Source organism: Delphinus delphis, chromosome 5, assembly GCF_949987515.2.
Source record: "Delphinus delphis chromosome 5, mDelDel1.2, whole genome shotgun sequence".
Classification (NCBI taxonomy): domain Eukaryota; kingdom Metazoa; phylum Chordata; class Mammalia; order Artiodactyla; family Delphinidae; genus Delphinus; species Delphinus delphis.
In genome coordinates, this window is record NC_082687.1 from 98,645,210 (window position 1) to 98,661,921 (window position 16,712).

The following is a 16,712-nucleotide window of genomic DNA, read 5'->3' on the forward strand; positions in this document are numbered from 1 at the left end:
ACTGTATAATATTTTTCTACATGTGCTCCTCTCAGCCTTCCTAGCAGTTAGCACTTAGAAGGCCCTGGGTAAATAGTTCATGAATGAATAAATGGATAGACAAATGACAATAACACTAATACTTGTTGAGTATGTGCCAGTCACTTACTATGTACTTTACTATGTACCAGTCATTGTTCTGTGTGCTTTATATGTATTTAGTTATTTTATCTATTACAATAACATTATGAGGTACTATTATTGTCCCCATTTTATAGATGAGAAAACTGAGACAGAGAGATTGATTGCTCAGGGTTCCACAAACAGTAACAAGGCATCAAGCCCAGGCATTTTGGCTCTGGAGATTGCATTCTTTACTACCATGTCCTATTTCCTTTCCAAATAAATCAGTGAATTATTGAGGAACCATTGTTTCTTCTACATTTGCCATAATGCAGACAACTGAGAAATTCAGAAAAGTTATTTCTTGTATGAGACTAGTGTTTGTATATAAGCTACCACTCTAGATAGTAAAATAGTACCAAAGATCATTTATTGGGATATGAAAAAATTGCTGTAATGACACTTTCTTTATGATGATATTTGACATAGTGTCATTTTTATCAGAATCGTGTATTGTTTATTAAACATCATTTACTTTCTGTTACTCATCAAAATCTGTTTCTGTGTCCTAATATACAGGCCACTTTATCCTGAAAGTTATCCACGTGAGTAAATTTTGAACCATCACATCAATTTAGGGAATTAATGTTCCATTGGAATCAGCAGGGCCAAATGAAGGATGAAAGTGACAGCTTTAGATTCAGAATTCTAATTTGTTGCTTCTAAATCAAAGTTTTGTACCTCAATAAAACCAAAACAAAGTGTTTTAAGAGTATATCATACTAAAATATTTATGGATGAAATGATATTTGATTTGCTTTAAAATAATCTAAGAGTGGGGATATGGATGGAACAAGATTGGTCATGACTTGATTTTTTTTTTTTTTTTTTTTTTTTGCGGTACGCGGGCCTCTCACTGCTGTGGCCTCTCCCGTTGCAGAGCACAGGCTCCGGATGCACAGGCTCAGCGGCCATGGCTCACGGGCCCAGCTGCTCCGCGGCATGTGGGATCCTCCCGGACAGGGGCACGAACCCGTGTCCCCTGCATTGGCAGGCGGACTCTCAACCACTGCGCCACCAGGGAAGCCCCATGACTTGATTATTGTTCAGGCATTTTATATTTTCCAGCAAAATGTATTAACAAAGGAGAATGCATTTTTGTTTTCATAACTGTTTTCCATGTATTACTTGAACCATTTAATGGCGGAAGAAAGAAAATTTCTCCTGTGGTTTGTGTTTTGTTTGTTTTTGTCTCCCTGGTAACTAGAAATGCAAGTGCCTCTCAATTTATAATTGTTTAATATAATTTGTAACTGTTTAATTGAATATGACATAACCAAAATCTCAGAGGCAATTGTAATGCTTAGATTTTATTATCTTGCTAGTTATAACTTCATGTTATCATTTTTAATAACTCAAGACCCAGTATATACAGGGAGAGGTTTATTGTTAACAAGAAAGATAAAAATCTATATTATTTTATATTAGTTAAGGCAATCTATATTAGTTAAGGTAATGCTAGATGCTATAAACAGACAGTCCCTAAAGTTTCAATATCTTAGCACAATAGAAATTTATTTCTTATTTACATAAAGACCAAAACCAGGTACTGCTTATCAGTGGCTCATCTCCCTTTCAGGAACCCAAACTCCTTCCATTTTCTGGAACTGCCATTTTCAACAGTTGGCTTCATGGGTTACCATGAAAAAGGAGAGTAAGGACTACCATACATGGAAGGTTTTTATGGGTCAAGCCTAGTAGTGTTGCATATCATTTATTCATTACTTTGGTCAGAAGTTAGTCTTATGGCCACAGCTAACTGCAGGTCGTACTGGAAAATGTAGTATAGGTTATGAACAGCTATCCAGTCTGCTCAACTTATACTTATGTGTCTGTTCTACTCTTCTTTATGTCAAAAACAGTGAAGGATCTTAGATTTTACCCTACTTAGAAGCTAACAAGTTAGCCTGCTACTGCCATGGATACTGGCAGAAGGCATGAGGCTCCTGGATCAGAGATAAAGGAATATGTTACTCCCAGCATAGCAAGTAGGGTGAGCTCGATGTTTGTGTTGGTTCTGCTAGGACAGTGTGAGGGGACCCACACAGATGATCTGTATCTAGCGGTTTGTCTCACAGCTGAGGAATCCTGAACTTAGGAAATCTATCTCTTTTATAATGGTCTCCAAGTAAATCTCTGAACTTTGCTCTGGAGAGAGATATTATCTTTATTATACCAGATGACGAACAAACTTACACTTTATTCCTGAGGGAGACACTCTCTCTTTGTAAGTTGCCATACAAACATCCTTGAAAGAATAGTCCGAAAAAAAAGCTGTCATTCAAAAATTTTTCTCAACTTTAATTTTTAAAAATTTATTAAAAATTTGAGTATTTTCCTTGCCATCTATTAATGCACATATATACATATATAGTATGTTTACAGAGTAGGAGTTTTATTATATGCAATTTTATACTCTTTAACATCCTGTACTATTGTGTATTTCACTTGATAGCCTTTCTCCAAGCTTTATTGAGATATAACTGGCATATAACATGATGTAAGTTTAAGGTATACAGTACATTGATTTGATACACATATATTTCATAATGATTACTACCATCATCACCTCATATAATTAACATTTTTGTGGTGAGAACATTTAAGATTTACTCTCTTAGCAACTTTCAAGTATATAATACAGTATTGTTAACTATAATCACTATGTGTACATTAGAATCGTAGAACTTATTCATCCTATAATTGGAAGTTTGTACCCTTTGACTCACATCTCATTTCCCCTAACCCTCAGCCCCTGATAACCACCGTTTCTACTCTCTGTTTCTGTGAGTTTGGCTTTTTTAGATTCCACATGTAAGTGATATCATACAGTACTTGTCTTTCTCTATCTGACTTAACATAGTGCCCTTAGGTTGCATGCATGTTGTCACAAATGGAAGAATTTCCTTCTTTCTCATGGCTGAATAATATTCCATTGTTGTATATGTGTATGTATCACATCTTTATTCGTTCGTCTGTTGACAGACACTTAGGTTGCTTCCATGTCTTGGCTATTGTGAATAATGATGCAATAAACGTGGGAGTGCACATATCTCATTGAGATTCTGTTTTTATTTCCTTTAGTTATATATACCTAGAAGTAAGAGTGCTAGATCATATGGTAGTTCTGTTTTTAATTTTTTGAGGAACCTTCATACTGATTTCCAGAGTGTCTGTACCAATTTATATTCCCACCCACAGTGCAAAATAGTTCCCTTTTCTCCACATCCTTACCAACATTTGGTATCTCTTGTATTTTTCATGATAGTAATTCTAACAGGTATGAGGTGGTAGTTCATTGTGGTTTTGATTTGCGTTTCCCTGATGATTAGTGATGTTGAGCATCTCTTCGTGTACTTGTAGGCCATTTGTATGTCTTCTTTTGAAAAATATCTATTCAGTTCCTCTGCCCATTTTTAATCGGGTTGTTTGTTTCATACAACTATTGAGTTGTATGAATTCTTTATATATTTTGGATATTAATCTCTTATCAGGTATATGATTTGCAAATATTTTCTTCCATTCCATAGGTTGCCTTTGCATTTTGTTGATGGTTTTCTTTGTTGAAAGCTTTTAATTTGCTGTGGTCCCACTGTTTATTTTTGATTATTTGCCTTTGTCTTTGGTATCAAATACAAAAAAATCATCCCCAAGACCTCACTTACTAGTCATGATTTGTTTTTTTGTTTGTTTGTTTGTTTTTTGGCCAGACCGTGTAGCTTGCAGGATCTTAGTTCTCCATCCAGGGATTGAATCCGGGCCATGGCAGTGAAAGTGCCGAGTCCTAACCACTGGACTGCCAGGGAATTCCCTTTAAGTTCATAATTTTTTTTTTTTTTTTTTGTGGTTGTTGTATGTGGGCCTCTCACTGTTGTGAGCACAGGCTCCGGACGTGCAGGCTCAATGGCCATGGCTCACGGGCCCAGCCGCTCTGCGGCATGTGGGATCTTCCCGGACCGGGGCACGAACCCGTGTCCCTTGCATCGGCAGGCGGACTCTCAACCACTGCGCCACCAGGGAAGCCCGTAAGTTCATAATTTTTAATGGCCAAAGAGTATTGTATTGTGGGGTTGTATCATAATTTAATTGTATTTCTATTCTGGGACATTTACATTGCTTCCAGTATTTTTTTTTATATTACAAATGACTGTGGTGAAGATCTTAATTTATAATTCTTATTATACATCCCTAATGTGTTCCTCAAGATAAACTCTTCCAAATTGTCTTGCTTGGTCATAGAGTAGAAATGTTTGTAAGGCTCAACACACATTTTTGAGTCGCTTTTCAGAAAGCCCGTAGTACCAGCTCTCAGCAGCACCGGGTTTCTTCTCTCTCTCTCTCTTTCTCTTTCTCTCTCTCTTTTTTCATTTTGAAAGGTGAACTCAGTACTTCATTTTTCTCACTTGCATTTCTTTACATACTGAGATTGAATAATGTTTTCACAGGTTTATATGAAACATTATAAAAGGCCATTTAAGGTGGTCTAACATTCTGTAAAATATCATTATTAGTTACATTTCTGAGAAAATGTTACTTCTTAGTGGATTGTTAATATTCCATGAATCCCTGAAATGCGCTTTTGTTAGTATCTCTTTCTTGCTGTAAACCTAAATTATAAAATATGAAATACTGTAATTTGTATTTTTTTAAATTTATTAAACTAAAAATTGTACATATTACGCTTTCAAACAGCTTTCCAAGTTGTTATCAAAATTATTCTTGTTAGCCAAAGTTAATTGGCTTCTCTTAAGACTTCTATTTCACGTACCATGTGATTTTAAGAACATGGCAGATAGACTTAGTATCTTGATAACTTATTTTCTTTCTTTCCATTTTAATTTCCAGGTGAGGGTAAGTGAGCTAAGTGATTTTTTTTTTTTTTTTTGCACAGTTGGTTTTGACAGTGAAATATTTGGATTTTCTTGTCTGTCTAACACAGTCTTAGAATTTTTTCATCTTCATGTTTTTTTATCCCCATTTATGTCAGCTACACAAGAAAGCCTTTGACATTGATGTAGTTGATTTACCTCCTGCATTCTTATCCCATACAGTTCTGTCCTTCACTTTTCAGACCCCAGTTTCTGTATCGATAAAATTCTTGTACATATTCTCAACATCTTTCTTTCTTTTTTTTTTTTTTTGGTATGCAGGCCTCTCACTGCTGTGGCCTCTCCCGTTGCGGAGCACAGGCTCCAGATGCGCAGGCTCAGTGGCCATGGCTCACGGGCCCAGCCACTACGTGGCACGTAGGATCTTCCCGGACCGGGGCACGAACCCACATCCCCTCCATCGGCAGGCGGACTCTCAACCACTGCACCACCAGGGAAGCCCTCAACATCTTTCTTGACAAAAGTTTTAAAACTACTTCTGTCACTTAGCTCTCCCATAATGACACTGCTGCTGTCCCCTGAAGCTCTTTCAAATGTTGTCGTCCCCTTCTATATCTACTTTATCACTTGTACTGGAGTAGTGGTAATTTACCTTCTTGTTACATATTGCTCTTTCCAGAACATTCTCCTTCATCTTCCCTAAAAACCCTTAGATTTGAATATCAAGCCATATGATTATACCTCCTGCTACTTATATTTCTTGGCGTTATCAGCCAACCCCTGAATCACTGCCTTGAATTTCTTGAAGATTTTGGCTTTGGGTCATAGTCACTCCACTACTATTGCTATCATGATTCTTGGTAATTTTAGTACACATACAGATTATCCTTCTAATACTTTTGTGTCTCAGTTCCTTGAATTCTTCATCTGCCATAATCTTGCCACCCACCTACACTAACATATTTGTTCTGGAGACCTAGTCAATATTAGTTTCCATACTCTCTTCATAATATCAGTTATCAGTTTCATGTATCCCCGTCTATTATTTCCTGTCTTTCCACCTCACATCCTTTGGTAACCCAATTCCAGTAATTTTTAAACCCACATAAGACCTTAACATCAGTTGATCTTACCAATTTTTCGTTTTCCTGAACCCCCCTCCTACCAACTTAAATTCCATGGTCTATCAATATAATCACTCCCTTACATTTATTATCTTCAATTACTTGCCCTTCTTTTCAGTAATTGTACGTGATTGAGAAAACCCCAGCTCTACTTAAATGCAAATCCTCATCTGCTCAATACCTCCATCCATTGCAGCTGAGTGTACCTGGAACAAAACCTACAATATACTGTCTCATTTAAAATTCGAGTTAACTATCTTCAAGTGTTTTCTCTTTATCTTGTTCATCCCATGTCAAATCCATTAGCATTTCTTATTCGCTTTTTATTCCAAAAATATATTGAGAATTTGCCCCACTTTTTACCATCTCTCTTGCTCCTACTCTTGTCCAAACTACCATCTTCTCTTTCCTAGATTTTTATTATAGCCCCCTCGATGGCTTCTCTGCTTTACATTTGACTACAGTTTATTCTCATCACAGCAGCCCAAACCTTTTAAAATGTAAGTCAGATTACGTCTTTTTTTTCTTTTTCCTTACAACCCCCAGTAGCTTCCCATCTCTCTTACAGTGACCTGTATGATTCCTGGCTTTTTAAACTTCATTTCCTGCTATTTCCCTCTCTTGCTAACTCTTTTCAGCCACTCTGGCCTCCTGGCTTTTCTTTGAATCTCCTAAGTGTAATCTTCCTTTAGGGCCTTTTTCACTGCAGTTCCCTCTGCTTGGAAGGCTTTTCCCCGGATTTCCTTGTTCTTAGCTTTCTTAAGGTCTTTGACCTACCTGTTTGAAATAGTAATTCCTCTCATGTACCCTTTATTTATTTTTTTCATAAGATATATCAGCATTTGCCATACACTGTAATTTACTTGTTCGTCTCTTTTCATTAAAATGTCAGTTCATACCATATGACCCAGCAATCCCACTACTGGGCATATACCCTGAGAAAACCAAAATTCAAAAAGAGTCATGTACCAAAATGTTCATTGCAGCTCTATTTACAATAGCCCGGAGATGGAAACAACCTAAGTGCCCATCATCGGATGAATGGATAAAGAAGATGTGGCACATATATACAATGGAATATTACTCAGCCATAAAAAGAAACGAAATTGAGCTATTTGTAATGAGGTGGATAGACCTAGAGTCTGTCATACAGAGTGAAGTAAGTCAGAAAGAAAAAGACAAATACCGTATGCTAACACATATATATGGAATTTAAGAAAAAAAATGTCATGAAGAACCTAGGGGTAAGGCAGGAATAAAGACGCAGACCTCCTAGAGAACGGACTTGAGGTTATGGGGAGGGGGAAGGGTGAGCTGTGACAGGGCGAGAGAGAGTCATGGGCATATACACACTAACAAAGTAGTAAGATAGATAGCTAGTGGGAAGCAGCCGCATGGCACAGGGATATTGGCTCGGTGCTTTGTGACAGCCTGGAGGGGTGGGATAGGGAGGGTGGGAGGGAGGGAGACGCAAGAGGGAAGACATATGGGAACATATGTTTATGTATGACTGATTCACTTTGTTATAAAGCAGAAACTAACACACCATTGTAAAGCAATTATACCCCAATAAAGATGTTAAAAAAAAAAAATGTCAGTTCATTGTATCTGCAGCCCCTAGGACAGTGCCTGGCCATAGTAGGCACTCAAATATTTGTTGAATGAATGAATGAATGATCAATAAAGTGGTTATCCATTGAAATTGTTAAGCATACTTTAAGCAGGGTGTAGTATGGTTGCGCTAAAAGAAGTTGCATGTTACAATGTTAATGCCTTTGTCCTTCAGTTGCTTAGATATTGGAAGTATATACACCAAAATGTTAACAGTAGTTGTCTCTAGTTAGTGGCATTTTTTATATCGTTTTCATAATTGTCTTTCAGATTTTAATTCCATTTTCAAAAATAAAATACAAGAACTAGCGAAATGATGTTGTTCACTGAAGGACATAAGGGAGATTAAATCATAGCAGTAAGATTGTTATCACATGTATGTTAGATTAATACTGTATAATAATTTTAAAGATGCTTTTAAAAATAGAAGAAATGAAAGAATTTACCAGTATCTCACTGTAATTTCATCTTCAGAATTTACATTTCTGCATTATTTAGAGTGAAGTACTCTAGTAACTAAGTCCTCTTAAATGTTGCTCACTAAATTCTAACATAATAGAGGAAAACTTTATACTCAAGCTCTGTGAGGGCTTTTCCTATATCTGCTATAATTCTCAGAGTCTTGGTTATTTAAAATAACTTTTATGATCCTTAATGGTCTTTTATGTTCATAATACTGGTGGTGATTTTTTTAGGACCTGGATTGTATCTTTTTCATCTTTGGGTTCTCACTGCCTACCACAGTGCTTGGTATATAATAGGTACTCAATAAATGTTTATTGAATAATTTTTTATCAATTGATCGGTGATCGTATTAGTCTCTCATGGTTATCTTTGTTAGGAGAAAAACTTTTGCTTGACTCGTAAATCCCCCAATGCTTATAGTAGTTTATATAAGTAGTTGAGGAGTTGTGGGGCGGGGCTGAGGGGGAGGGAGAGAAGAAAAAAGGAAGAAAAGACACAATGATAGACTCTTCCATTGGAAAAGACAAATGCACATGTTGAATGACAGACTTTATTTTTTTTAACTGGACAGTAATTTCATTGGGGAATTTTCCTAGGGACATGATTTGTTCTTACTCTTGTTGAATTAGGAAAATATTTTAACTTCAATATTATGATAAACTAGATGTATAAATGTCAGAGCTAATAGCTTAGTATTTTAGTCTTCTACAAATTGATGCCTGTGGTATCTGGACATTTTTTGGCCTCTTCTTGTAAATAAAGTCTCAGTGATGTTTAAGGAATAGCAACTTGTGGCCAGAAAAGAAAAAAAGCTGCATATTATCCAAGCTAAGCAATATAAATGGGGCTAAGGAATCCCCCACTAGATCAAAAATTTCCTAGAGAAAGATCTCTTGAGCTTACAAACTAAAGACCTTCAATATAATTTTAAATGAAGCCTTTTATGTAGTATGAGAGCAATTTTTAGTTGATAATCAATTGCCACTATTATGTAGGCTTACTAGATTTGCAAATTTACAAGTTTTTACAAGTTGGTTGGGTCCCTTCCTCAGGAAATCAGTTTAAGTTTTTTTTTCCTATATTGACTCAAAGAGCCTAGTTGTCCTTAAATCCTGTGAATATATTTGCCTTATAATTTGACAGCATTGAGTGAACACCCTTATAGGGTCTGTAGTGTTGTAAAAAGAGAAACTGTTAAATAAAAGATCACATTTGAAAAAATTAGACTGTGCTGGATAAAACCAGTATTGGATATGAGTACTATGCTTTGCTTTAAAGCACCTACAACTATTCAAGAAAATATATCCTGGCCCATTACTACTTTCAAAATGGATACTTTTAGTTTTGGAAAGCAAATGAGCTGTATCTTTGTGAAATTAAACCATGGCTGTAAATAAAGTAAATATACAATGAAATATAGGTATCTTTTAGCAGAAAATTAGTCATGCATTTGTGTTAACATTAACGTTTATAGAGATTACAAAACTATTGTAATTATTAAAGTAATTAAACTATCAAACCAGATATGCTTGAGTAAGTGCATGTTGCAATTAATCACTATGTTTAAACACATTATACTAAGTAGATCTTTTTTGAGTATCATCAATGTGCCTGAAGCTATATAGATAATAGGAATGATAGCCTTCAGTTTTTTGAGAACTTATCATGTGCTGGTCCTTATGCAGTAAACATGGATTAATTCTCAAAGAACTCTATATGTGATAGATACATTTGTTATTCCCAGCTTTTAGATTTAGGGACTGAGGCATAAAGAGGTTGAAGAAATTGCCCAGAATTACACAGCTCATATCTAAGCTGGGGTACAGTACTAGAAAATAAGTCAAATTTAAACATGTTAAAAATGTATTGATTAACTAATATTGAATTTTGTTCTCTGTTTTTGTTCACTTTTCTAGTTGATTTGGAGCATATGCGAACAGTAAAACCTGAAAAACACTTAAGGTTTTGCCAGGAAAATGGTTTTAGTAGCCACTTTGTCTCAGCAAAGACAGGAGACTCTGTAAGTAAAATAATGAATACTGAATATTACAAGTGATGTTTTACTTTTATTTTCATAGGAAGTATACTTCTATTACTTAACTTTTGGAACAAATTAATTCCTGTTAAAGACATAAAATATCAGGTTAGATACAACATGTTTATTCTATTTATGTTCCTCTTATAATTCATTTAACATAATTTCATGGTTATTTTAGGGAATTAAAAAATACAAAAGTTAAAAATAATATAAATCACTCATAATCTCAGCATCCAGAGATGACCATTCATAACCTCATATGATTCCTTCTAGTCTTATTTTTTCTGATGCTCACAAATATTAGTGCTTCTGCCACTAGTGCTAGTGAATTGCATTTACTGAGTGCCTACTTTGTGATGGGCACTGTACTACTCTGATTATCTCTATTAAATTAAATTAATTTATTTTTTCATATTTGACTGGATGTTTATTGTGTAAATCACCATAACCATTTAAACAAGAAACTTAGAATGATGTTAAAATATTTTTGAAATAGTCCAAAATATCTTCACATATAATTTAGATTTATTTTCCAGCAATCCTAACTGATTATCTCTATTTTATAGAATAGTCTTAGAGAGGTTATGTTGTGGGGGTCCAGGGTACACAGAATAAGTGGTGGAGATAGGATTTGTAAACCTAAGGATTGACATTCCAGGGTTCACCATATTAATCATGCTAAATGTTTATTAAAAAGAAAATTGAGATCATAATATAGAAATAATTTTGTTTTTTTAATTTAATATATTTATCTGTAGAAAATTTTATGTCACTTAATATTACTAAATAGACTTAATAATCCATTAGAGTTAATAATCCATTAAATAAATGTTCAAAAATTTATCCAACCACGTCCCTATCGTTGGGTATATAGATTATTTCTAAGTTCAGTACATTGTAAAATTTTGCAAAATTTCTAATGTAAAATTTTGTCCATAAGCTGTGATGTTTTGATTATTTCCTTGGAAGGGAATTGAGACCTATTGCCAAATTACCACCAGGAAGCCTACGTTAATTTATACTACCACCAGCATTGTATGAGTGCCATATCACTGTACTCTTTTTAACATTCAGAATTTATTTATTTATTTTTAAATCTTTGTCAATTTGGTAGACAAGGAAAAAAAGGTATTTTGCTATTTATATTTGAATTTCTTTGCTGTTGAGGTTGAAATTTTAAAAATTTCATTACCTATTAATTTTCTGCTTATTATCTGTTTATAATTTTCTATTGCTTTTTAAAATTTCCTATGACCATTTTTATGTTAGGGATAACAGCCATTTGTCATAATTTTTGCAAATATTTTCCACTGCCCAGGTGTTTGTTTGACCGTTAATTTTCTTGACATTTTCAACCAAAGGAAGTTTGACTTTTTTTCTGTGGTTTAATCTTTTTGATATTCTTCCTGTATGACTTCACTGATGGTTTTTATGCTTAGGGTAAATATTAAATATTTTAAAGGGTATTTAATCTTTTGGGGGGGTCAGACTCATCTAAAGATGTGACATTTTGGAACCCTTTCCCCAGGATAATGCAAACACGGGCACATACCCACATGTGTCATTTAAAAAATGTATAATATCAATATTCCTTGATAAATCCATCCATGGATTAGGCTTTCACCCTCATGTATCTTCCTGGGGGTCTTTTGTCATTTTAGAATTATTTTAACTTCCAGTATTTTAGCTTATGTTTAAACCACTTAGTATCTTTTGTGCACTTATGTTGAACCACTGTAAAAATCCCCATTGTTTTCTTTTTAAATTCAACTTTGAAATGGTTTGTTCTTGTGAAGTCACTTTAAGACTTGCAGTCATCTCCAATCCCAGTTTACTTCGCTTCATTGCTTAGGGAGTTGAGCTCCTGGCTTACTGTACTTTCTCTAATACTACCTTTGTCATAATTCTTAGTGATTTCAGTATCTTTGTTTTCCACCCCACCTCAGCCACAAACTCCCATGCATTGTCATTACAAATTACTGCAGCCCTTCTGTTATCTCATATTGCAATATCAGGCATCCTAATCACTGACCATCTTGTCTTTCTGGCTCACACCCTTGAATGCCCTAACCCAATCAGTCTGCAACCCCAGCAGGACCTACAAGACATTGATCCTAACACTTTTTCAGTGTCCTCCTTTCATGTCCTCATTTTCCTTTCTTTGTAACTTAATCTCATGGCCAATCAAATCACTACCATGCATATACTGTCAAGTCCCTTTCTGCTCATTCACTTTATCTGACTCATTTGGATAAACCTTAACCAAGCCCCTGCCTTTATATGGTTACACTCTTGTATTTGAACGTGGTCAGAGAAAAAAACCCAGAGGCATGCTGGAGGTTTCACTTACATTTCACAGTAGCTAACCTCAAGTGGGCCCTTAATGCTGCTCAGTAATTATGCATGTCCTTAGGCCATTATCTCTCCCCCTCACCTATACCACTGTTTCGTAGCTTCTCTTCTCTCCTCAGGTCTTCAAAACTTCCTTGTCCATTCTCTCAGCTGATGCCCTTGTTTCTTATTTTATAAAATATTTGCAACAAACAGAAGACAACTTTCACATAACTCCTGCCACCACATCTACCCCAACTCTCCTTCCCACCCCATATCCCTTCCCGTATCTTCTGTCTCCTCCAAGGTTACTATGGATCTATACTCCTAGCTAGGGTCAACTCCTCCACTGTGCATTAGTCCCATTTCTCTTTGCCTAGTAACAAACATTGCTTAGCAATTCTCACTCCTGCATCATTTTTTTCCTATCTACTGGATTATTCTGTCAGCACACAAAATATTATAACTTATCTTAAATACAAGAAAACTCTTGATCCCACATCTTTAGCTATTGCTCACTTCCCCCCAGTTACCAGTGGAATGTTTTGAAAGAGTTGTCTCCAGTTCTCTCCTCCCAGTTTGTCTTGAGCAGTTCCAGTCAGACTTTTGCCCCCAATATTTCACCCCAAAATGCTCTTATTAAGGTCTACCAGTGACCTCCTTTTTGCTAAATTCAGTGGTCAGTTCTTAGTCCTTATCTTACTTGATTTAGTTGCAGCATATAAAATAGTTGATCACTCTCTGCTCTTTGAAATACCTTCTTCACTTAGATTCTAGAGTACTACACCTCCTGGTTTCCCTCCTACCTTGCTAACTACTCTCTTAGTCACCTTTGCTAATTTCTTATCTCTCCAACTTCTAAATATTGAAGTGCCCTAGGCTCAATCCTTGGATATCTCTCTTTTTTAAACTTACTCTCTTAGTGACCTCATCTAGTCTCATGGCTTTGGCCAGGCCTCTTTCCTGAACTCCAGACTCATATACCCCAGCACTCCTGTTTAGGTGTCTAACAGCCAGTCCCAATTTAATTCAGGTCCAGAACTGAGCTCTTGGTATTCCCTCTTCAGATCTCTCACAGTCTTCCCCACTTAAATAAATGGCAGATCTTCTACCAGTTGCTAAGACCAAGAAAATTTTGGAGTCATCTTTGACTCCTGTCTTTCTTTGACATACCACATCTATCACCAAGTCCTGTTGGTTCTACTTTCAAAATATATCCATAATCTGGTGACTGTTTCTTACCATCTCCACTGCTACCACTTAGTTTCAAGCCTCCATCATCTCTTACATTAGTGTCCTTGATGATTTCTCTTTTTTCTACCCTTGATCTTCTATAGTGAATACTCAATACAACAACCAGGTTGACCTTGTTAAATAGAAGTCACATCAATCCACCCTCCATTTCACTCAGAGTGAAAGCCAAAGTTCTTCACATAGTTTACCAGATCTTACATGATTTGTACACTCTTAATCTCTCTGCTAGTTTTCTTCTTACAATCCCCTTTTTCTCTCCATTCCACCGCACTAGCTTTCTTATTTCTCCTTGAACATTGACCATCAGTGAACTATAATATATAATGCTCTTCGGGGTACAAATGACATAAACCTTTTGGGGATATGTATCTCTTTTTGATTAGGGATCGAAGTTAAATTAGTAAAGTTGTGATAAATATTCAGTAAGTAATCATGAGATAAGTAGGGATAAGAATATGATAGAGCACTTACAGAACAAAGACAAGTTATGCATTAGAGTCGGTGACTGATTCGTGTCTATAGATTTTTGTTTAATGATAATGGAGTATGCTGCTCATTTTCTGTTTGATAAAATACAGTAAAGATTATAAGTTTTTTGCTCAAGAGATATGGAGAATTTATTAAAATTGATGAGAACCACAAAGATTATTAAAGAGTTGTGAAGTAAGACCTTTGAAGATAGGCTAATGCCAGATCAAAAGACTATTGTAGAACTGGCAGCGAGAAACTTTACCCAGGTAGTAAAGTATAGACTAATTTATTTTCATTTTCTTCAGGACTTATAGGAGTTTGTTATTATGCTAGTAGTTTTTTTTTTTTTTTTAATTTGGTAGCTGTAATTAATTGTCTTATGTTAAATCTTTAAAAGCATAAGTTTTTAGGGATAAACGTATATTTAGACCAGTTCAGTGAAGTGTATGGCTTTTCAAATTATGGTTTAATCATTTAAAAAATTATTATACTTAAAATGTTGCTGTATTTGACAAATAAAGCTATTTTTGGAATAACCTGGTACATCATATTTTTTGCAGTTTTAGCTGTTTATCACTTTTTAGAAAGTTCAATTTATTTGAAGGTAACTTAAACATGCCTGTTTTAAATCATTTAAACCTGTTTTTGTTATGTAGGTCTTCCTGTGTTTTCAGAAAGTTGCTGCTGAAATCCTTGGAATCAAGTTAAACAAAGCAGAAATAGAACAGTCACAGGTGATTATATTGAACTGTATATTTTAAAAAATAATTTATTTCTTAAAAGACATTAATTTTCACCCTGAATCCTTTTACATTCATGCATTCTATGTACATATCCCTAAAAGCCTTAAAAATAGATTGTGTGTATGAATCAGTGTTTATTGCAGAAGATGGAGGATGTTAACTTTTTGCCAAATGATTGGAATCTCATTGAAACCTCATTTTGTCCGTTTTGTTGGAAAAATGAGATTAATGCAATAAAAATTTCATCAGTGGTTAAATAATGGGTTAAGGAACTGACTGTATTATTTTGTACTTCTTTATTAAAGTTCTTCTTCCATGATTACTGTACAATATCCTTTTTATATTTTATACAAAATCCCAACTATAATATTTATCAAAGGTTAGTCTTAACTAGTAAGAATTTACCCCATTTGGCATCTTCCACGTTTGCATTGGTAAAACATTAGTTTTTCTAAAGTCTTGCTCTCTGTTCTTCTCTAAAAGGTCCTGCCTTGTAATGATATTAATTCTTCATGTTATTTTATTGTTAATTTAATAATGGTATTAATTATTGAGGCTTTCTGAATTCTTTCACTATTTGTAGACAGTTCTCTTAGACTAAGAAACAAATATGAATACCAATAATCAAGCATTTAAAAATACCACTACAATAGCATACCAATTCACATGTTTGATTGAATGAAAAATCAGAGCAAGAGCCTGTAGTTTAAAGTCAGGCTTCGGAAGTGATTTGCTTAGAAGCAACATATAAATTACACTTTCCCTTAATCCCCTCCACTCTGTCCCTGCTCTGTGAAGCTAAAAAAGGTATAACAATCTTTCCCCATCGTTAAATTTTTCTTTAATTCTTTTAGAGTTAGTTCTGTCATGGTCGCTCTTTGTGTGTGCATGTGTGTGTGTGTTTAAATAACTTGAGCAGATATCAATTGAAAATTGTTTAGGGAGGGTGGGAGGGAGGGAGACGCAAGAGGGAAGAGATATGGAAACATATGTATATGTATAACTGATTCACTTTGTTATAAAGCAGAAACTAACACACCATTGTAAAGCAATAATACTCCAATAAAGATGTAAAAAAATAAAAGAAAATAAAAAGAAAAGAAAAAAAAGAAAATTGTTATGCTGATATGGCTGTTTCTAGAATTTCATTAAAATATTTGGAACTCTGGAAATCTGCTACTTTTATTTCTCATTATTCAAAAGACATTTCAGCACTTACTGTGGCCAGGCACAGTGTTCCGATATTTGTGCCATATAAATTGCTCCCAGACACAAAAATAGCTACTTCGTTTTGGCCTAGGAGGATGGATACAAGAAAGAGAAATTACCATAATTTGCTTGATAGTACTGACCTTGGCAGACCCCAGAGGTCAAGTGATTCCTCTGCTTTTTAGCTTCACTTCCTAAATGATGTTTCTCCCTGGTTAGATAGTCTATGAATGATTATCAAACAATCATAAATGATTTATTGGACATATAAGTGTGGTTTAGTGGTGGATTCAGAGGAGATTTAAAAGAGTTTAAGATGCAGTCCCGGGCTTCCCTGGTGGCGCAGTGGCTGAGAGTTCGCCTGCCGATGCAGGGGACACGGGTTCGTGCCCCGGTCCGGGAAGATCCCACATGCTGCGGAGTGGCTGGGCCTGTGAGCCATGGCCACTGAGCCTGCGCGTCAGGAGCCTGTGCT

The 16,712-nt window shown here is 35.3% G+C and overlaps 1 protein-coding gene across 4 annotated transcripts in view; it reads left to right on the forward strand.

Moving 5' to 3' along the window:
* Nucleotides 1–16,712, forward strand: part of RAB28 (RAB28, member RAS oncogene family) — a 94,555-nt gene that overhangs the window by 68,399 nt on the left and 9,444 nt on the right. For 3 of the 4 annotated variants that reach the window (XR_009519589.1, XM_060012804.1, XM_060012806.1), the window contains exons 5-6: nucleotides 10,108–10,211; nucleotides 14,942–15,019. Coding sequence is in view for 3 of the 4 variants with exons in the window: in XM_060012804.1 (XP_059868787.1) it covers nucleotides 10,108–10,211; nucleotides 14,942–15,019 (182 nt within the window). In the remaining variant the exon portion in view is untranslated. Of the gene's footprint in view, nucleotides 1–681; nucleotides 708–1,042; nucleotides 1,248–10,107; nucleotides 10,212–14,941; nucleotides 15,020–16,712 lie in introns of those variants that run through there. The other variant, XM_060012805.1, reaches the window with a different exon arrangement.